General features: G+C 38.7%; 1 protein-coding gene across 2 annotated transcripts in view; it reads right to left on the bottom strand.

The window, feature by feature from the left end:
- Window positions 1–6,864: 6,864 nt before the first annotated feature.
- Window positions 6,865–22,954, bottom strand: part of Enpp1 (ectonucleotide pyrophosphatase/phosphodiesterase 1) — a 59,522-nt gene continuing 43,432 nt past the window's right edge. For both annotated transcript variants that reach the window (XM_048354093.1, XM_048354095.1), the window contains 8 exons: window positions 21,742–21,911; window positions 20,835–20,886; window positions 18,516–18,670; window positions 16,751–16,880; window positions 15,030–15,110; window positions 14,088–14,220; window positions 11,591–11,753; window positions 6,865–8,656 (listed from right to left, as the gene is read on the bottom strand). In XM_048354093.1, coding sequence (XP_048210050.1) covers window positions 8,486–8,656; window positions 11,591–11,753; window positions 14,088–14,220; window positions 15,030–15,110; window positions 16,751–16,880; window positions 18,516–18,670; window positions 20,835–20,886; window positions 21,742–21,911 — 1,055 coding nt within the window. In that variant the 3' untranslated portion in view covers window positions 6,865–8,485. The remainder of the gene's footprint in view (window positions 8,657–11,590; window positions 11,754–14,087; window positions 14,221–15,029; window positions 15,111–16,750; window positions 16,881–18,515; window positions 18,671–20,834; window positions 20,887–21,741; window positions 21,912–22,954) is intronic.

The following is a 22,954-nucleotide window of genomic DNA, read 5'->3' as shown; positions in this document are numbered from 1 at the left end:
CTTGACACTATGTTGAAAATGAACTATATAACTTTGGGGGGAGAGAAGTTGGGAGGGGAAAAACTGGGTGAGAGTGAGGGAGAGGGTGACACTGTTTAAAAAGAAATGTACTCATTACCTGACTAATAGAATGGTAACCCCTCTAAACATCGCCTTTACAATAAAATTTTAGGAAAAAGTGTTCACTCTATATACCACACAATTGAGAAATACAAAGGGGGAGAAAATGTTGAAGTGATGTGATGACACAGGCCAAGCTGCTTCGTATACACAAACTGCTTTGTTAAATGGCCAAAAAAAATTCAGTGAACATTAAAAATTTAGAAAAGTGAGGGAAGGGGTGCATTGGGAGGGATGGGTGACTGTTGGAAGGGGGGCATTGTTTGCGATGCATTGTATTCATAAACTGCTTGGGTGAATGGTAACTCCTTTGTACAACTACTTTAAAGTAATTTTAAAAATTCAAAAAGTTGTAAATGTCATATTTTATTTTTACTACCAACCCTCCATGTCACACATGAGGGATAGGATGATTTTAGTGCCTTCTACCACTTTTCGTTCACCATTATTTTAGCCAGTGGGAGAGTCCATTGCCCTGAATTTTAAAGACAGGAAGTAGGGGTGAAATGTTTGGCTCTCTGATAAGACATAAGGCAGTTGCCAGACATCTGTTCACTTCAGATGCCCCAGGGTGGTTGCTGCTATCTGTTTCTTTCTTTCCTTCCATACTGATGAGCTTATCCTCCTAGGAAGAGGTCTGATTCCGAGCTGGTAGATAGGACAAAGACATTGGACATCTCTAACTTTGCAGCATGATCCTGAACACACTGTGTGTGTGTGTGTGTGTGTGTGCCATTACTGAGGCTTGAACTCAAGGCCTGGGTGCTGTCCCTTAGGTTTTTTTGCTCAAGGTTGGCATTTTACCACATGAGCCACCTCCACTTTTCTGTTGTTGTTTGTTTGCTTTTTGGTGATTAATTGAAAATAAGTATCTCACAGACCTTCCTGCCTGAGCTAGCCTTTAAAGGAAATCCTCAGATTTCAGCCTCCTAAATAGGTAGGGTAATAGACATGAGCCCCCAGCACCCACCTGGATGTTTCTTAATTAACAACTATGAGACAGGCTCCATACTAAAAATAGCAGGTATAAAGTTTATTTCTTTCCTTGACAACAGATGATGTTGAAAATATGACAGTAACTCTATAAAAGTTATCTGTTGACATGAGGAATATATTCCAAAAACAAATGAGTTACATAAGTCAGATAATGAGTACATTTCTTTTTGAACAGTGTTACCCCTCCCTCATTTTCCCCTCCCCCCAGTTGTAAAGTTCATTTCCAACATAGTGTCTAATGAGTATCACTGTTGAATTGTTTTGCCTTTTGCCCCATCACTTCTGTGATTTCCCCTTCCCTTTCTTTATGATATTTGTGGTAGTAGTATTCTTTTTAGGCTGAGATCCTGCCAGGCTTTTAGAAATCTTGAGGAAGCTAACAAACCTCTTATAGCTATATCACCTTGAAATTATTTTATTTTTTTGTTGGTTGCAATAGGAATCTATGAATTGGGCTTAATGACTAACTACAGGATTTTGTTTTTGTTTTTGTTTTCTTTGGTCAGTTGTAGAGTTTTAACTCAGGGTCTGGGCATTGCCCCAGAGCCTCTTAGTGCTCAAGATTAGCCTAGCACTCTACCACAGGAGCCACAGTGACACTTTCAGTTTTGAATGGTTAATTGGAGATAGGAGTTGGGATAGAGATAGAGGAGATACCTTAGAGATAGAGGGTTAGGCTAGGCCCTGGTGGCTCAAGCCTGTAATCAGAGCTACTACACTGAAGGCTGAGATATAAGGATGACAGTTGAAAGCCAGCCTGGGCAGGAAAGTCTGTGAAACTCTTATCTCCTATTAAGCATCAGAAAATCAGAAATGGCTCTATGGCCCAAAGTGGTAGAGCACTAGGACTTGAGTGAAAGAGCTCAGGGACAGCAGCCAGGCCTCGAGTTCAAGACCCACAACTGGCAAAAAATAAAATAGAATAATGAAAAGAGAGAACTGGTATCATAAAGACATGACCTTGGGCTGGACATAGAACTGAAGGAAAAATGTTGATAAGTGGAGGCAGCCACCTGTCCAACTGTTTCCCTGTTCTCAGGTCAGTCCTAACAGCTAAGCCTCTGACATGAAGTAAGCACAGCTTTAGAATCCACTGTCAGTTCTGGTCTAGTGAAACCATATGTAGTCCTAAGACTTAAGAACATACTATTGAATAAAATAACAGTGATACATTCACAATTACACAAATAGAAACTCCTCAGGTCTCCCACCTTCTTCCTGTTTGTACTTTAATACAAGTGAATAGCTCTTCAAAACACTAAAACGGTGTTCAAGGATAGGCTTGTTTATGATACAGTCCAAACTGTAGGTGCCCTGTGAAGTGTTTATAAACTGAAAAACTGAACAATGGGATCCATGCAATGAGCTGAGAAATTTAAGTCCCATTTAAAACCTCTTCCTGTTTTCAGTGACAGACACTTTCAGATCTGAGATCTCCTTTATTTCTTTTACAAGCCACATGAGACACTGTAACATAAGCATATTCATAAATTCTTGCTTTGTCTCATTTTGAGGGGAGGTTCTTTCTATGTACCCCAGGCTAGCCTTGAACTTAATCCTCCTGCCTCAGCCTCCCAAGAGCTGCGATTTCAGGGATGTGCCACTGCACTCAGTTCCATAAACGTTTTTTGAGAGTGAAAAGTATTCAAACAATATTGAAGAAAATTATTGAGAAATGTTGCAAAGGTCTTAGTTCTTGAATAGTCATTTAATGGTGTGTATCGTTACTATATGAGCACTGAAGTAGATTCTGAGTTCTGGATTTTTAATATATGATGGTCTTAGATGTGAAATTTAAATCTATGCAGTTATTAAAATTCTAAAAAAATTCACCTGAATAGGTAATTTACAGACAAGTTTAAAATTACGTTTAAAACAACAGCCTGGAGAAAGGGGAAAGAAGCTTGGTTATGTTTGTTTGTTTGTTTTTGTCATTTAGAGACTAAGCCTTTTCTTTCTAGCATTCTAAGGTTTACTTGATGCATGTATAGTTTTTGTTATTAATGTGATTTCTAGTAAACACCTTCATTTTTTTCAATTGTTAGTCATTTATAGTGGAACAATTGAATGAAAAAAATCATACTGAAGAAATCTATAAATTTACAACTTGGAGCTTTCCCTCTGGTATCAGAGCATTCTAAAACCTGGAAGAATAGTTATATATACATATCTACCATTTGGTTTTCTCTGAAAGAATACAATTTAAATAACCCAAATCAACGATATAACATGTAGGTCAGAAATGTATACTCTCTGAACCTGATATGAACTTTGGACCATTTTTTATCTATCCAATAATACAGCTCTGGCTAAATGTCAACATCCTTTGGACTCTGGGTCAAATCCAATGAGAGCCTCACCTCCCATTCTCTGGTTCCACCTTCCACAACAGCCACAGGGAAAGCAGCCAGGATCTAAGTTTTATTGGTAAGCCCACATTTCTTAGCTCAGAGACATCTATATTGTATAAAATAATTTTTTTTCCTTTCTGATAATAAAGATCAGCCAAAAGCCAAGGAAAATACCCTTGTTCTGTAGCCAGTATTCAACCACTCAATTCCTGTGATAAGCTTCACCAAGAAGGGTATGAGTATATTCGGTTTCAAAGTTCAAAAGTCAGTTCCTTTTCTAGATAAGCACTTACCCACAGTACAGGGCAGGACAGTCTTTGTGGCTAACAACAGAAAAAAAGTACACAGGGTGGACCTCTCCAAGAGGAGGGTCATCTATGCTTCCTACCAATCTTATCTCAATGTACAAGTCCTTGCACAAAGTCATAGCTCCTCTGCAGAACAAGAGCCTTTGCCTTCTTCCTACTAAGGCCTGACCTCTTTCCTCTGATTCTGGAGAATATATTTAAGTTCTTCCTGGTCCTTCCTCCTTTTTTTTTTTTTTTTAATGAAACTGACCTCTGAGGAAATTTTCTTTGGAAGTTACTTAATATATAAGAAGTGTAGAACTAAGCTGGACATCAGCAGCTCACACCTGTAATCCTATCTACTTGATGGTGGTTTATAGCAAGCAGAAAAGTTTACAGGATTCCTTCTCAACTCCTAGCTGGACACAGTAGCATGCCCGTCATCTGAAGCTACCCGGAGGCTGAGAGCAGGAAGATCACAGTTGCAGATCAGCTTGGGCACAAAACTCCACAAGACTCCATCTCAACAGAGGAAAATTGAACATGGTGGGACAAACGTGTGATCCCAGCAACTACAGGAAGCCTAAGTAGGCAGATTTCAGTGCAGGCACACCCCAGTGTAGGAAGTGAGACTCTATCTCAACAATAACCAGTGAAAAACAATGCTGGAGGCATAGTTCAGCCATAGTGCGCCCACCTAAAGTCCTGGGTTCAAATCCCAGTTCTGCGGGGTGGGGGGTGCAAAAGAAGTACTGATTTGAAGCATGATAGTAAAATGCAGGATAATAGTGGGTTTGTTTTGTCTATGAAAAGCAATGATATTTATTGGAAAAAGTAAGGTAGAGACATTTCCCAATACAGTCACTCCTCCATATCTGTGAGATTATATCCGTGGACTCCACCATTTGCAGAACGAAAATACTGAGAAATAAAGATGCATTCATACTGAACGTGAACACTTTTTTTCCTTTGATATTATTCCTTAAACATTATGGTATGGTGTGGGGCACACCCGCCCGGATGCCTTGCATCATTAAGAGGCGGTTCTAGCTGGCCCCGCCTCTTTTCCCAACTTCAGACTGTGCATGAGAGCTGGCCCCACCTCTTTTCCCAACCTCGTACCTCGTGTGAGCCAAGATGGCCGCCGGTGGTGACTCCAGAGGTGGTCCTGTGGGCCATGACATAGATGTAGGCCGCCCCTTAGGGAGGTCCCTCGGAGCTCCACCCTGATGGACAGCTCAGGTGTCCATTCACAGCCCTTACGTAGGTGCACATGCCCCTCCCCTTCCGCTGCCCTCCAACCCATTTAAAAGAACAGCTCATTGCCACCATTAAATGAGTCTTAGCGCTGACTGGCTTCTGGACTGTCTGTGTGTCCTCCAATGAAAGGGGGGCTGGGGGGGCAGTTCATCGGCCCTTTCCTCTTCTTGGCCTGTCTGGGTGGGGCATGTTCTCCCAGCTCTCCTGCAGGACAGGAGAGCCCGGGAGGCTAAAAACCCCCGACAGTATGGCCACCATTTGCATAGTGTTTACACAGCATTAGATATTGTAGGTCATTCAGAGGTGATTTCAATTATAGAGAAGGCTATGTGATAGGAACTTGAACATCTGCAGATTTTGATGCCAAAATATGTACAGGGTCTTGGAACTTGTTTTCAATGAATACAGAGAGCTGACTGTACAGTCATGTTAGTGCACCATTCAAATTGGAAGAATAGAAGCCAGTCATGTTTTACAACTGATAAAGTAATAAAAGGAGAGGTCTTACGAAAGAAAAAAAAAAAAAAGGATGATGTATACAGGGAACAAAAAAGGCTATGTAGTTGATGTGATATTCCTTTCTTTGAAGAGCCCACATTGCAAACATCACTCTGAGCTTTCCTTTAAGAGTACTGTAACAAAAACAAGAAAACAAAGTGGTTGTGCATTATAAATTGATAACTGTGGGTCTTACAGAAAATATTGGCAGTAGTAACAACTGGGAAAAATGCAAAAATATATCTAACCAAATGGATCTGAGAATTTCCTTTGTTTGCCTTGCTCATCTGGAGAGCTCCCATTCATTCTCCATGGTTTAAGCCCACAGGCTAGGAGCCAGTGCTATTACTGCCAGTGCTCCTTGTGTGCTCCCTGACCTCAGTCCTGGCTTCCTTATAACAGTTCTTGTTTTATAGGGGCCATTTACACTCTGGCTGCCTTCTCAAGACTGTAAGGATTATAACTTGCTCCACTTTGTAATCTTGGTGTCTGGTACAGGGAGCAGGCATTTACCCATTTAATTATACTCTGCTGAGGTGCTTGCTGTCAATCTGTTATGTGTATGTTTCTAAGAATATATAAACACAGTAAGACACTTCTACAAAGATGAAGTCACTCTCCTTCATGGAAGGAGAGAGCAAGGCTGAATATTGTAGATAACACACAGATGGCTTTTGGTGGAAAGAGGCAGACAGGCTAGGAACTTTAGGACCCAACAAACATCAGGACACACTGAGCTGAGTTCCCCAACCTTCATTTATCTGTCTTAGAGATGAAAAAGGCAGAACCTGGAAAGGTATAGGAAACAACAACAACAATCAAAACCAAGAGAGGCCTGCTCTGTCTTCTCTCAAAAGACAGAAAAACAGAGAGGCACAAAACAAAAACTATTTTGTGCCAATGAAGTGCCAGGAAGAGAATTGGGTCCTCTATCACAGCAAGGAGACCTAGCGACATCCTAGCCTTCCACCCTTGCCAGAAAGAACTACCAAGATTTCCAGTAGCATCGTGAAAGACTGAAGAGGGAACTAGGAATTTCATACTACCTGGTGAATATAAATCCTTCCTGTCACTCCAGCCCCATGGCTTTGGGGAAACCACAGGATGCAGAAAAGAAGGCATTATAGAGACCCAACAGAAGCAGAGCCCCACCCTGCTCACCTCCCCTAACCGTCAGTGCCCAAACGTGGAACTGAACTCCTAGCCACACATGGAGAGGAAACAGAGCCTAAATTTTCTTTCTAGGATGCTGTCAGGGAAAATTAACTGAAGTGGAAAAGTTTAAATAAAATCCATAATCTTATACCACAATCAGTAAAATGTCCAGACTTCAATGAAAAATCACTCGGCACACACAGAAGCAGGAAGAACCTTTTAAATGTTCAAAAAGACACAATCAATAGATACAAACACTGACTGACACAGATACTGGAATCAACTGATAAGGATTTTACAGCAGCCATCATAAAAATGCTTCAATAAGCAATTAAAAACACATTTGGAACAAATGAAAAAATAAAGTTTCAGCACAAGGAAACCATTTCTTGGCAAATACAAGATATAAGGAAAAAACATAAGGAAGCTTTTGAAACAAAGAAACTACAATTAGCGAAATATAAAAAACTACACATGGGCTCAAGAGCAACCAGAGAGCAAACTCAGTGAACAATTGAAATCACTGATCCTGTATAGACACAAACACACAAATAAACACACATACAGCATTTATAAACTGTGGAACTAAAAAAAGGAAACATCAATGACACTTTCTAAGCTACTAAATGAGTCTCAGGTGCAAATTACATTGTCCAATGGTCTTTGTGGCTGGCCCCTAAGCAGTTGAAGAATGCCTATTATAAAAAGGACATATAACCATTTTGGATAAACTAATAAAATACTTAAATGATACTCAGGGGGCCTAAACGTTAGGGCAGCCGTCAAGATTCACAAGCTGAAATGAAAGATTATAGTCATTGCAGTGGAAACTGAAATTGTACAACTTGTCATCTGCATAAAGGAATATATGTAGGTATTGATGTCACATTCTCCTCCAATCTATGGAATTCCACAAAGAACCCCTGAGCAGAAAACAGCTCTGTTGCTGGTGGGGTGATTCTTCCACACAGAGAGAAGCATTCCTGTCATCGATATAAAAACTACCTTGCCTGTGCTGCCAAGCTCTCTGTGATTTCACCCAGATGCAACCCAATTTTAAGAGTCTAAAAGAACCACATTGAGAACTATTTCCAACCTCTGTTACTTACTGGTGAACATGACAGGAGTTTTTAAAAATATAAATGTATCATCAAATTGTGTAACAGGTAGTTAAGACTCAACTCACAGTGTATCCATAACATTAAACTTGTCAGAGCTAGGCTGACAAAAACCAATCACCTTTTTTAAAAAAAAAAAGATTGATTTGGCTTTTGAACGAGTACACAGGCAAGATATAAATATGATTTGAGAACTATTTTGCCTCCTGTTAAATGTTTTTTTTTGATTAAAATGAAATATAAAAGACAGTCCAAATGGAAAGGAATCTAGAAACACTCTTAAATTCTTGTAGAGATAGCAATGTCACAGGGACTCTTCCAGTCCTATTAATGCTATAAAGGCTATTAACAACCACTTGATTCTAATATCCAGTCTTCAAACAATGGCCGCATCTACTTCTCCCTTAAGAGAAGAAGAGCTCATTTGGGTATGATCTGCATTTACTCCCAGCACTTGAACAATGTGCATGATTCTTCCACATGAAATCTGTGTGAGACACACTAGGAACACTCTTCTGTGGCTACGCCGAGCCTACAAGTTTCCCTGAGATGTCCATATCACAGAGGCTCCCCAGTTTTAACTCTGCGTCACAGTTTTGGAGCATTGCAATTGTGTGGGTGGCTGAGGGCTGTATAAAATATAAGGTTCTCTCAAAAAGACTTAGGATGTAGTTTTAGGAGGGAATAGGAAAAAAAAAGGTCAGTCTTCTTGGTTAAAGATTGGCAAGTATGTTTTTAACTTCAAAAGGTCTGAAACTGGCTCTTGTCTTTCTTGATAGAAGCTGAGTCCAGTGATGTGTTCCACATCTGAGACCCGTGCTCTGTGTAACATGAACAATTCTTCAATCCATGAAGTCCCATGCTTCTTGAACTAGGAAGAAGAAAAGATAAGTTACCAGAGCACCCTTAGTTCCCATTAAGCTCTCCATCTCCCAGCTTCGACAGCTATGACATTTTTGTTCTGAAATGGCAGGTATCAGATGAACTTTCAGGCATAATCACCAGTTCTGAGTACCTCATCCCTTAATAAATCCATGCATATTTCATTATTAATTTTTGATCAATTAATTGTATCAATTGGTATGGGGTTTAAAAAACACTTGAAACCAGAAACTTCATGGTAGAGTAGAAAGAATTCAGGTATTAGGAAGAACCTAGGTTCAAGTCCTGGTTTCCTGACCATCCTATCAGGTCAATGCAAGAGAAGTATTTAGCATCTCAATCTTGATTTCCTCACCTGAAACCCTCTCCTTCTGTGGTTTTTGATATGTATAATTGTACAACACAAACATGTGTTCTTATGAAAACGCATTATTTATCTGATTGCATGAAAAATGGGACCTAGAGATGGCATATAATCCCATTCAATGATACCTGACCAGGAAAGAAAGAATAGCAGAAGTTATAACAAATGAAAGCAGAGAGACAATGATCTGGTAACTGAAATGGAAGTCATAAAGCCATGCATCAATGTAAACTTTTTCTGAAAATGGCCACTGGATCAGTTCATGACCACTGTGCTGTGACTTTACTTTAAAGGCATTTGTTACAAAGGTCATGTACCCTGATTAACCAGCCTCCTCTCTGGGAATCTTTTCTCTGGCTCTAAGGGGAACATCCTGGCCTTCCTGGAGTCCTTTGGTACTTTTTCCGTAGATATCTGCCATGTGTCCCACCAGTCACAAAATCAGATTGAAAAAAAAGTGCAAGCAAGGTATCTGTTCCCTCAGTCTAATGTCCAATTCATCCCGAGACTCTGCATCAGACATGAGACAGAACAAATTAACATGTATAATAAACATTAAAGTGACTCTTTCTGGTTCAGGTCTAGCTTTAAGGTACACATCTTTTGGAGAATTTGATTAAAATGTTTTCACCTGTGATAGTGGCTTTGGCTTGGAACTCAATGCCTAACTCACAGACCTTAGCATCAGTCTGGTGAATGAGAGGTAAGCACAGCTTTGGACTATCTAAATGACTTCTCTTTTTGGTAGAGGGTACAGAAATGAGACACAAAATATAAATAAGCAGAAGCTATCTTTGGACCATGTAGGTCAAAGCTACAAAGCTAAGAATGGTAAAGTCTACAGAATAATAGTCAGAGTTCCTACTGGTGCTGCTGTTCCAAAGCACCATCCCAAACACTGGGTACTGCTCAACTCCCAGGAGGTGAAGAATCCTTTTCTTGCTTCTATCACTGTAATAAGGATTTAGTAATCTGCTGCAAAACACAATGCTGATATACTTCATGACAATTTCTCTCAAGAAGGATTTAATAGAGAAAGGAAAACATGATAGGGGCCTAACAATGGCTTCAGTGCTAACCATTTAGCAGAGTTAGATGCCCATTTGGCATCCAGCTAGCTAAATTTCAAATAAAATTCTGTTATTCTGTGCTGCATTCTTTTTTAAATTATCATTATGTTTAGTTTTACAAGGGAGGTATCACTTTTGTATTTCATTCTTAAGAATAAGGCTTAATGGGGCTGGGGATATAGCCTAGTGGCAAGAGTGCCTGCCTCGGATACACGAGGCCCTAGGTTCGATTCCCCAGCACCACATATACAGAAAACGGCCAGAAGCGGTGCTGTGGCTCAAGTGGCGTAGTGCTAGCCTTGAGCAGGAAGAAGCCAGGGACAGTGCTCAGGCCCTGAGTCCAAGCCCAGGACTGGCCAAAAAAAAAAAAAAGAATAAGGCTTAATGAGCTATATTGCTTCAGCCTGAAAGTTTGTCATAGTAGTAATTAAGGGGGAGGCCTATTGTTTCATTTTGATGATAGATCTGTTGGAAAACTATGTTAAAGGATAACAAATAGGTCATTATAGTCCACAACTGGGCACACAGAAGACAGTACTAATTTGTTCCTTGCTATGTCTCCACTTCCTAGAGCACTTGGCAACATATCTCTAATAAAGCAATGAAGAGCTGGATAAAGGAAGCAATGATTAAGTAAATGCAACACTGTCCTGTTGAGCTCAAACTGGGCCTCAGATCTTTCTAACCACACAGATCTCCAGGTATTTACCTGGAGTAACTGGTGTGAAAGTAAACTTTTTTAAACTCAGGTCTAGACCTAATTTGTGTATCTCCAACAGAAAAATAAAAGGAGAAGGAAAATATCTAGGGGATTGGATGTTGTTCAGTGATAGAGTGAGTGCTTAATGTAACATCACCTTATGTTCAATTCTCAGCCCCAAACATCAGAACAAAACCCAAAAAACAAGTCAACTCTAACAAACAAGAGATAATTTATTTTTCCTTTGGTTCAACATAACTTAAAACTTAACACTTAGACATCTACAAAATGCTAAATTTAATGAAGTCTTAACATTCAAATCTATCACTAAAATGTCTAAACTTCCAAGCAAATAAGTTAGCATACAACAAGGCAATGCAAAGACTTTCCACAATCAACTCATGGAATTTACTTGGAATGTTGTCTAACAATGACTTCCAAACTAACTTAAGAATAATGCTCACAATTTTGGAACTATAAATACAGTTTTGAGGTCACAGAAAATTTATACTTTAAATAATCTTAGAATTTAGCTGAGCCCAATGCAGTGTGATTCTGATATGATTTTTAGTGCCTTTAACTGATGTCAGGGAGCCGGGGAATGGGGAAAGAAGTCTTTTCCAAAGACAATCATCTTTGACAAACTGAATACTATCACAAAGCTTCAAAGTCCATATACATTAATAGTTGTATTTTCCCACAAAAATATCTGATGTCAGTATCAAAGTTAGGTGTCCATGTTCATTCTGTGTATTCAGTAAGCTAGGAAGACTGACAAAGGCTACTTACGGCACAACTCTCGAGGTTATCAGGTCTGTGAGGCAAGATGAAGGCTGAAGCATCCAGGCTTTCACACTGCAAGGGCGTCTGGGCTGTATCTTTACAGCTGGTTAGCACAATGAAGAAGTGAGTGGGTATCAGAATTTCTTGATTTCGGATGACTCTGCTGTTTCTGTAAATATAAATCAGCATCACGTTAAGAAATAAATAACTACATGTCAGAAAGAAATAACTACTTTCCTCATTAAGAGATATAACTATCTTCCTTACTAAGTGTGTGTGTGTGTGTGTGTGTGTGTGTGTGTGTGTGTGTGTGTGTGTGTGCCAGTCTTGGGGTTTGTACTCCTATAACCTTATCACTAAAGGCTGGCACTCTACCACCAGAGCCACAGCTCTACTTCTGGCTTTTTGCTGGTTAATTGGAGATAGTAAGAGTCTTTCATGTTTGTCTACTCAAGCTATCTTTGAACCACAATCATCAGATGTCAGGCTCCTGAGTTGATAGGACTATAGGTGTGAGATACCAGAGCCCCAAAATAGGAACCTTTTCTAAATTTCGAATTCAGTCAGTACTTAAATATACTATAAGAATTTAGGTACTCATAATGACTTAACATATTCTAGAAGAATGAAACTAATTAAAAGATTCAAACAGTTTTTACATTCTACTAGAATTTTAAATAGTTATAAATTCTACTTAGAAACATTGGAACATACTAAAGAGAAAAAATATTTTTGAGCACTTATACCCAAGATTCTAAATCATTATTGATAATTCATATACATTTACAAAAACGACAAAAACAGTGGATAGATGGATAGAGAAGAGGTTAGAGATTTTCTTTTTTTTTTCAGTTCCCTCTAAAAGGAATGTCGCAAGCCAGGTATAGATAGCTCAGGCCTGTAATCCTAGCTACTCAGGAAGCTGAGATGTGAAGACCACAATTCAAATCCAGCCTAGGCAGCAAATCGGAAACATTTTTATCTCCAATTAACCAGCAAAGGGCTGAAAGTATGGCTCAAAGTAATAGAGCAGATAAAGCTAAGCGAATACAAGGCTCTGAGTTCAAGTGCCAGTACTGGTACCACAAATAAAAGGTTGTAAATCTCCTTTGTTTAAACCAATTTTCTTTCCTATTTCAAATATTATTTGAATTATTTTAATTGTAGCCTACTATCAAAGACATCTCAGTTAGTAACTTAATACTCCTCATAACTGTATTTCCTTTTATTTTAAAGCTGTCTTTGATGTCTTTCTGAGTTTAAGATAATAGAGTGATTTCTTTTAAAACATGACCATGTCCTTTTAATGTGGCCTACTGCTAAAGCCAGGAAACAGCTCCAAGGAACCTTTACACCTCAAGTACATAGTAGTGAATTGCAGCTTTATAGACTGATATATTCTCAGTTAGATGAAGGGGAAAAGTAAACCCTTATCAACCTGGTAGTGTTGAAGTTTTCTGAGAGTAGCTAGATCTTTTTCTGAGAGTAGCTAGATTTTTTTTGGCAGTTGGGGACTTGAACTTAAGGCCTGGGAGCTGTTCCTGAGCTTCTTGCTCAAGACTGGAGCTCTACCACTTTAAGCCACAGCTCTACAGCTCTATTTCTGGTTTTCTGGTGATTACTTGAAAATAAGAATCTCATGGACTTTACTGCCCAGGTTGGTTTCAAACCGTGATCTTCAGATCTCAGACTCTTGAGGAGGTAAGATTATAGGTGTGAGACACCAGAGTTCAGCTCTGTATTGCACTCTTAGTAGCAAAATTGCTTCCAAGCATCTGTTAACTGTTGTTTTATGATAGGTCATGGAGTATGTAACTCCATGGCAGAGCACTTGTTCAACATGTATAAGGTCCTGAGTTCAACCTACATCACTACAAAAGGACCAATCAGTTTCTAAACATTCTCCCCTCTCATTCTATACAACAAGCACTACTGATAGATTCCTCACAGTGGCTCTTCTAACCCCCTCTAATGAGAAGTGGCTAAATACTGTTCCTCAAAGAACAGTTATAAACCTTGACTGAGGACTTTTGTCACCACATCATACAGCTCTCACTTGCTGACCTGCAGTGTATTCACTGAGGTAGTCTCTTTATAATCAGCCACAGGGAGCTTAAACTCTGAGGGCTCAAGAAATGCTCAACTGAAACTATGTGCACAGCTCAAGTGGTAAAGTACCAGCTAAGCAAGCAAGCTGAGCAAATGCAAGGCCCTGAGTTCAATCCATAAGACCTACCTGCACTACAAATAAATAAATTAAATTAAAGGAATTGCTTACATGAATTGAATGGGGGAGATATATTACTCTTATTCCCCCCAAAATAACTTTTATTGAACACTGAGTAAAACCATCAAAACCAATCAGAAATATCAAGAGGATTCCAGTGTAGTCAGAAATATCCTGTACATAAATGTGAATTGTACTGGATAGAGAAGTATCTGCTGACTCCACTAAATGATAATATCTTTTGTTATTTTACAGAGTGATGAACTATCCCCTTACTGCTTCAGCGTCTCTGAGGAATCGTAGCGTCCATCAAAATCAGAATCAAACACAGGACCACTGACAACATTGATGCCATTCCTTTCATCAGCATACCGCTGCAGTAGTATGTCATGAAAATAGTCCCATATAACTAAGAAGAGAAAAAACACACTGTAGTTTCAAAGGAATAATGTACCGTGGTTGTGTGTAATCAATTAACAACATAATTCAAAATTAATATTTGTAAAAATTAGAGATAGTCACATTTTAGGTCAGTCTTACTGTGATGTCCAAAATCTACTGTTTAGCTTTGGCCTTTGAATGGACTAGGATTCCTGAAATATGTGCATCACGAGGTGTTAATGATCATACACCATCAGTGAGCATTACAGCATCACAAACACAAGATAGGAAATTATCAAGATTGACGATTAATATGTGAAGCTTCCTTAAGGTGTAAAGATTCAAACTAGAGCAAGATTTTGTATGTTCTATATTTTGATATTCTACATATCAGTTGAAATGTGAATCAAATGTTACAATAATGATGTTGTAAAATTTATTCATTTAAAAACCAAACAATTTACCAAGAACCTCTAAGTAGTTACATAAAGAACCCTACTGAAAGTTAATGTAAGTATGAGCTGATTGCATCAGCTGGATAACTTTAGGGAGAACATTATATATATATATATATATATATATATATATATATGGAATAAAAAACAGAGCCAACAACAATATATCAACCAGTTGAGCATAGATAACCACTGAGAAATATAAAGCAGAAAATACATTAGAATATCACAATCCTAACACTGGTAGACTATTTTTTTTTATTCTGGCAATGTCAAATTAAAAAAAAACAAAACCTTTAGGAATGTAATTGAAAACCATTAATTTAGACCAGGAAGCTGAGTACATTTATGTATACTAAAATTATAAATTAAAATATTTTACCTTGAAAACTTGGATACATTGGCACTATATTAGTAGTAAGCAAAGCTTCAGAATATATTTCACTGGAATCTTTACTTAATTCTACAAAAGAAAAAAAAAAGCACAACTTTTTTAGTCTTTGCCGATAACATTGGAAAGCATACCTTCTCATGGCCATGGGGAAGTCTTTAAAAAGTTCGCTGAATATAAAACTTTCCCAGGTTCTGAATGAAGGAAAAAAATTAGTGTGGTTGGCCAATCCCTTAGAAAAATCATGTATTTGTTTCCCTTTTCACAATGAATCTATCAAAGGAACAAAAGCGTCATAAGAAGGGCTCATGAGGAACATAGTCAGACTTTACATTGCTCTATTTCAACTACAGTACACTGTGTTTACAATTTTTCTTTCTTTAAACATTCTCCTAGTCAAAGGAAAAAGAGATTCTAAAGTTCTGGCTTCAGAACACCATCCAGTGTTCAGAAAACACCCCAGGAGTCTGCCACACAAGGCTTCTTTGTAGGGACTGTGAATGGGGACCTGATCCTCTACATGGGCCAAGCCAGCTCTGACAGCAGACACCAGACTATATGCTTGGGTAATTTGGGCACCTTGGAGCCTTGGCATTTTTGCCTTTTAAACCTGATGCTAAAGTATCTTCTCATTAACATACAAGTTTGCCACTTCAACAAACAAAGCACTTTTCTTCAAGAGTACTTTATTTAGAGGTTCTGCAACAGCCAGAAAGTAAGCATGATAAAGGGTCCCCTTTTTAAAATTTTTTTGTCCGTGGTGGAGCTTGAACTCTGTGCCTGGGCTTGGTCCCTGAGCTCTTCAGCTCAAGGCTAGTGTTCTGTCACTTGAGCCACAGCACCAGTTGTAGTTTTCTGGGAGTTAATTGGAGATAAGAGTCTCATAGACTTTCCTATCTGGGCTGGCTTTGAACAGCGATCCTCCCTCAGATCTCAGCCTCCTGAGTAGCTAGGATTACAGGCATAAGCCACTGGCACCCGGCATCCTACTTTTATCGAATTCTTTAACAAATCACCCATTTAAGCACAAAGTATTATCTCCTCCCTAAAAACCCCACAATGCATCCTTCAGCTGTTATGAAGCCTTCTCAGATTCTGTTTCATAGCAAAGCAGATGAGGAAGGAGAAGAGTATTCCACCAACAGTAGGATCATTTACTCCCTTCCCCCAAATAAAAAGGCTTATAAAATTAAAGTTTTAAATATTTTTGTTTGTTTTGCCAGACCTCGGGCTTGAACTCAGGGCTTGGGTACTGTCCCTGAGCTTCTTTTGCTCAAGGCTAGCATTCAACCACTTAAGCCACAGTGCTACTTCTGGCCTTTTCTGTTTATGTGGTACTGAGGAATTGAACCCAGGGCTTCATGCTTGCTAGGCAAGCACTCTACCACTAAGCCACATTCCCAGCCTAGGTTTTAAACATTTTATTGTTTTGTCTAATAATTATATTACTAATGTTCAGGTCATGTACCATAATGTATAAAATTCCCTTTTCCATTGCTTATTTAATTTGTTGTGTGTTATTTATTGGTGTCGGTGGTAGTTATCTATTGTAGCATTATTTGTTCCTAATTGTCACACATGTGCCAGGCAAGCTCTCCACCACTGAGCTATACCCACAGCCTTATATGAAAGCTCTAAAAATAAGAAATAAGGCAAAAAAAAAGAAGCAAAAAAGGGAGATGGGAGGGGGAGTTCGGGAGGCAGGTACTTACGTGGTGGAGCAAGGAAGCCATAACTCACTTTAACGTTATTCTTATAGAAAGAACATTTATGGATGGGATTAAGAGAAATTCGAAGGTCTTGCAAGAGGCAGTTGGAAAAGCTGTCTGTGGAGAAACTGTCCTAAAGAACAAAAAGACAATAGCTATCAGGCATTATATGTAGGAAATTACTTTGTGAATAAAAGTTAACTGCATTATATATAATGGGTTTCTAGTTAGCTGGCCATATCGTTCACCATTTATTTCCATCACTTTTCTCTTAGGATATTCATCTTTTTCCTGATTGAAGGACAAAGATTTTTTTAAAACTTCAAGGATATTGCTTATATCTCTTATGTACAAATATCTCCCTATTATACTATACTAACTTTTTTTAAGTTTCTTGGCTTTTTTTTTTTTTTTTGTGCTAGTCCTGGGGCTTGAACTTAGGGCTTAGGCACTGTCCCTAAGCTCCTTTTTTCCTCAAGGCGAACACTCTACCACTTGAGCCATAGCTCTACATCTAGCTTTTGGGGTAGTTAATTGTAAATAAGAGTCTCGTAGACATTCCTGCCTAGACTGGCTTTGAGCTGCAACCCTCAGAGCTCAGCCTCTTGAGTCGCTAGAATTACAGGTGTGAGCCACCAGTGGCCAGCATTTTGGATGTTTTATCTACTCTGTTTTAAGTATTCTATGTAGTGAAACACTGGGTTTTAGACAGTGGAGTCCATCTTCCAACTTCAATATAGCCAAAAATAATTGGGAGAAGGAAACATGGCTACTGAAAAGTGATCTAAAACCCTTAGGGATAGTAATAGCTGTGAATTCAAGTATTGCAATTATATAAGAAAGCTCAAAATTCAGACAGAATCAATGACCATCATAGGTAATATATCAATCAGCATTAAATAGGATGTGGTGTCTATAAAGGCATGGAGAATGCTACATACTACAAAGTCATGTTTTAAAAAAAGGAGATTAAACATGATATCCAAATAGTGTTTTAAAGAGCAAAAAACTACATTAACACGGATATTACATTTATTTACACAGATCCCTATCTTTTTATTTAGCATGCTAAATATTGACAATAAAAATTTCATTCATTAAATCTAACTGCTACCCTCAATGAAGTTCTCGCAAATATTTTTAAGGGCATCCCACTTCTCCATCACTCTTAGGGTCTAAGTCTGATGTGACTAGTTTTAAAGTTCAGAATTATTTCAGATCCTCTCCTCTTTCTGTCTTTCCAACTGTCTCTTCTTCATTCGCTGTCTTTCCACCACAGCACCAGGGTTGGATTGAGGGAGAATATTTGTTCTTATAGTTGTCAGGGTCCAGCTTCCCTGGTGTTGGGAGGAACAGGGAAAAGTGATGAATGAACATCCTATGGTCTGAGATAGGGACGTACTGTAAATGGCATGTGCAATGTCCTGGCTTCTCCACACTGAGGAACCTCTTAGACTTAAGCAGTTGACAGAGCTACTAGTGTTTACATAGCTGTGCATTTAGAAATCAGTAACTGTGACTCCCTGTAAAATTTGATTTTTATGAAATTCTAAGTCAGAATCCTCAAATATTAGAGCTCAGAGAGTGGGGCAGGAATTCAGAAGCAAAGATCACTCTTCAAGGAAGGAGCTTCCATAGTTAATGGCAGATCAGATACTGTAGCCTAATTTTTCTGACTCTGTGTCCAGTGTTTGGAAACTGATAGTAGAGGCAAGAATAACAGCCAGAGACTATGCTGTCAATAGTAAAGGAAGTGACAAATACTTGCATTTCTGTGGACGGTGTAGGATGTCCAGAGGGGCATGAGGAGGTCGTGGCTGTATCCACTCACAAACTGGCTCTGGTAAAGAAGGCAGATGCTGTGTCTCCCTTGCACAGCCTTGGGTCTCCCATAGGGAAGCACACTACGGGCAATAGTTTTCTCTTGGGTCAGACAGGGAAAACAGAATTATCATTAAATGCAGCTAGTATGAATTATATAAGCCCTCTACTAACATACTGAACATTATTCTAACTGTAAAACACAATTACACACAATTATGTTTTTATGTTCCCCTTCGTAACAATACATTTTATTAGGTGGACATTACTGGTATGCATCTGTATAAATCTTTTCAGACAGTGGTCCATGAATAAAAAGATATAACTTTAAAAAGCATAATTATAAGCAGCAGAGCCATAAACAAGCAATCAGGGTAATGCAAGAAGATACTACATAAAATTGCTAGAAATTCTAGTACCTTGGGACTAAGCTTATCAAAAATGCCTTCAACATTAATTTGAAAAGCATTCTTTTTTGTGTGTGGTATTGGAGTTGATCTCGGACCCTTGTGCCCACTCAGGTGGTGTTCTACCATTTGAGCCACACCTCCAGCTCTACCTTACTTTAATTTCTTACTTAAGACATACTGCAGAAAACATAAAATGTGGAATCTTGAGGGGCAGGGATTCAGACTGAACTGAATGAAGCAATAACAAGAGGAACATTGTCTATTGGCCTATTCAAGAGTCATCAAAATTATTCTTACATCTCTCTACTAAGATTACACACTTCTTTTTCCAATGAGGAAAGAAATAGAATCCTATAAGAAACAAAAAATAACTTTTTCTATAGACATGTACTTCCTAGCCTCAATAAACTTCCCATCCACCCACTTCTGAAACCATAATTCTACCCAATACTTTGGGAGGAAAAAGATTTCTCTAAGCAGGGGACAGCTCAGCCCTGTGATCCGAAGGACTCAAAAGTCTGAGTTTAGGAGAATCATGGGCCAAATTAAGTCTGGGTAAAAAGCCTGGGAGACCCCCATCTCAGTGGAAGAAGCTGAGTGAATATGGTGGCATGCAGCTGTCATCCCAGCCACAGCAGGAAGTAGACGCAGGATGACTGTGGTCCAGGACAGCCCAAATAGAAAGGTAGAGTGGATCTCAAGATACAGCCCAAACAAAAGGGACTGGAAATGTGGCTCAAGCAGTAGTCCTGCCTAATAAATACAAAGATATGAGTTCAAACATCAGTACCTCAAAAACAAACAAAAACTCTGTCTAATCTCAACACTTACAGATTCAGATTTACAGCATGGGTTTTAAATAGGAAACGTATAACAAGTCGGGATTAATGTAGCATTTATGCCCGTATTACACATGAATAAATAAAATGTGAGTCAAGTAACTTAAAGATTTGAGTTCAGGGCTGGGGATATAGCCTAGTGGCAAGAGTGCCTGCCTCGGATACACGAGGCCCTAGGTTCGATTCCCCAGCAGCACATATACAGAAAATGGCCAGAAGCGGCGCTGTGGCTCAAGTGGCAGAGTGCTAGCCTTGAGCAGGAAGAAGCCAGGGACAGTGCTCAGGCCCTGAGTCCAAGGCCAAAAAAAAACTGGCCAAAAAAAAAAAAAAAGATTTGAGTCCAACTGAAAATGTCTATCAATTGCCCATATGCTCATAATTTTGATTTGAAAGTTACAAACAGGCCAGGTGTTGGTGGCTCACATCTGTAATCCTAGCTACTCAGGAGGTCTGAGATCTTAGGATTCCAGTTAGAAGCTAGCCAAGGCAGAAGTCTGGGGTAGTCCAATTAGCCAGCAAAAAAGCGGGAAGTGAAAGTGTGGTTCAAGTATTAGATCACCAGTCTTGCATGAAAAAAGATAAATGAGTGGGTGAGTCTCCCCTATACTAACACCAAAAATCCAAAAAAGTTATGAAGAAATTCCCCATAGATACATCATTTATTTATAACCACTTATGAATCAGGTGGGTGAAACAGAAATTTAAAACGCATTTTAAATGCAAACCCAAGCCTTTACTCTATACCTATACACATCTTAAAATTTTCAAATGCTTCAATACTGTTCATAGAGTGTCTCAGCTCCCACTAAACCTGCCTACTACACAATACCTTCTGTCCTGATTTATGACAGTCCAGACCATCAGGCAAAGGCATCTCTGTTTTACCAGATGGCTGCCCATTACATTTTTTATTTTACTGATAATTCCTAAATAAGTCCCCAAACCAGTTCTGTGTGGCTCATACCACTGACAAAAGCCCTGCTCCCACCGCCCATGCCTGAGAGTAATATGCCTTACCTTCTGCCGTGGTCAGATTAAACTGTGTCTGAAAATCCACAATCGGCAGAATCTAAAAAGATTTATGAAATTATTTTTAATGATAGGTGATATGGTTTAATTTTGTAACATGTAATATCTACAGGGAAATTAATGCCACACAAAGAGGAAAAGGCCAAACTCTTTCATATGTGAAAGGTTTTCTTCTTTAATAAAGAGGAAAACAAAGGAGGAATAATACTTGCAAGTAAGACAAAACTGTCAGTAGAAGCCTATCCGTAGTAAACTAAAAATGTAATAAACCCTGGTTTATAATTCATCTACTACTCAGTTTTTCTATTAACCTAAAGCAAATCTAAAACAAAATAGAAAAATAGGAAACTGAAAACCTCCAATTGCTACCTTTATGGATGCTCTCAACTTGTTTCACACTTTGTCAGGCATTTTTACCTTCTATTAAGATAACTGCATCACAGCTGATTATTTACTGAACTCCAGTGATGACAGGAGTAGTAAAAAGTACAGTGCCATACACTCATATATACCAAAAATACTTTCTTCCCTAAATGTACAATAGATGGGTTGCATTTTAGAGAAGGAACACTGTGATGGTTTTATTCTGTGCTAGAAACCTGGAGGCTACGATAACAGCCATCTTCATGATGGCAGTCACTTAAAGTTCTTCTAGAATTCTCCCCCCACCTGCCTCAACTCAGCATAGCAGCACAGAATCAAAGCAGCTAAAACTGAGAGAAAGTGAGAGAAGAAAAAGAAATAATATAAGGTTTGCATGTGTCCAAAGAATTAAAGATAAATATATACATGTTCCCTACCACTGATGTATTTTAATTACATTTGGAATGCTTCTACAGCACTTTCTCTCGTATGTGCTGCACAAAACTATGCTAAGCGCTCCAGTGATACTCACCGCAGGGTTGCAGGAGCAGCCAAGGTTATCTCTGGAGCTTCCTGAGATGGGGCACTGTACCAGGGGGTGTGCTTCACTGGGATGTTCTGGGGTGTACACAGGATTTTTTAGAAGGTGATTAAGACTTCCATGTGTTCCATTATTAGGAGCTGGGGTCAAATTCAGTAAGTCTGTATGATTTCAAGAATGATAGAGTTACTTAGAAAGCTTCAAAACCAAATAAATAGACATGTTATGGGGTTTATTTCTTTTTTAACTCAATACATCTGAGTCCTTTAGTCTCCAACTAAAATAAAATGTTAAACCTTCTTGTCTTTTAGACTACTTATGGCTATGTCCTCTTAATAGAAACACTGATCCATAGGCTGTGTTTCCCTACAATGAAAATTTATGAATTTTAAGATGTATGCTCTCTGCACTTACCATCCATTGTCTACACATGCCACTGTCTGTGCTAATACATTTTTTCCTATTTTTGTCTTCAAAACATTTTTTAAAAGTTACCATCAATATTTGGTTAGATGAACCATCAAAGTGTTTTAATTAGGTCCAAGGCCTCAAGGCTACTAATATACTAGGCCTAAGACTCTAAAACCAGCTCTGTTGAGACTAAGATACATGCTTTTAATAATAATGTCACTAACAAATGCTAGTATATAAGTACATTTTATTATACAAGTACATAATAAAGACTTTATTACAGAATTACTATATGCCAGGCACTGGCTTAGGTTCTTGGGATATATTAGGTCATTTAAAGCTTATAGACTCCAACTAAAAGAGGCTAGACATATTAAGATTTTGCAAATGCCTAATATCATTATCACAAAAAGAAAAAATATTGAAAACCCCATCATAAAAGTACTAATTCAGAAGATACAGACTAAACAGAGAATATTACTCATGTGAGAAGGTTCTTGGTTCACAGCTCGGCTTTATTAACCTCCATTGGAAAAAAGAAAAGAATATGCCTAGTGAATCCTCCCTTTTTTTACTAGGTTAACATTGCCATCCACTCACTATTACTGCTACCTCATATTCCTCATTGTCTATTCACTTTTCACTGTCCCAAACCAACACTCTTACTCAAGAGTCATATATAAGCCAGGCGTCTTCACAGTGTACACATCACCCTACTGTGAATGCTAGACTTTGCCAGTATAGGTGACCTAGTGGGAAATCAGGTATAGTAAGATGGTGGTATGTTTTCCTT

The sequence above is a fragment of the Perognathus longimembris genome, chromosome 9 (genome assembly GCF_023159225.1).
Source record: "Perognathus longimembris pacificus isolate PPM17 chromosome 9, ASM2315922v1, whole genome shotgun sequence".
Lineage (NCBI taxonomy): Eukaryota > Metazoa > Chordata > Mammalia > Rodentia > Heteromyidae > Perognathus > Perognathus longimembris.
This window is presented reverse-complemented; position numbering and strand designations above follow the sequence as displayed.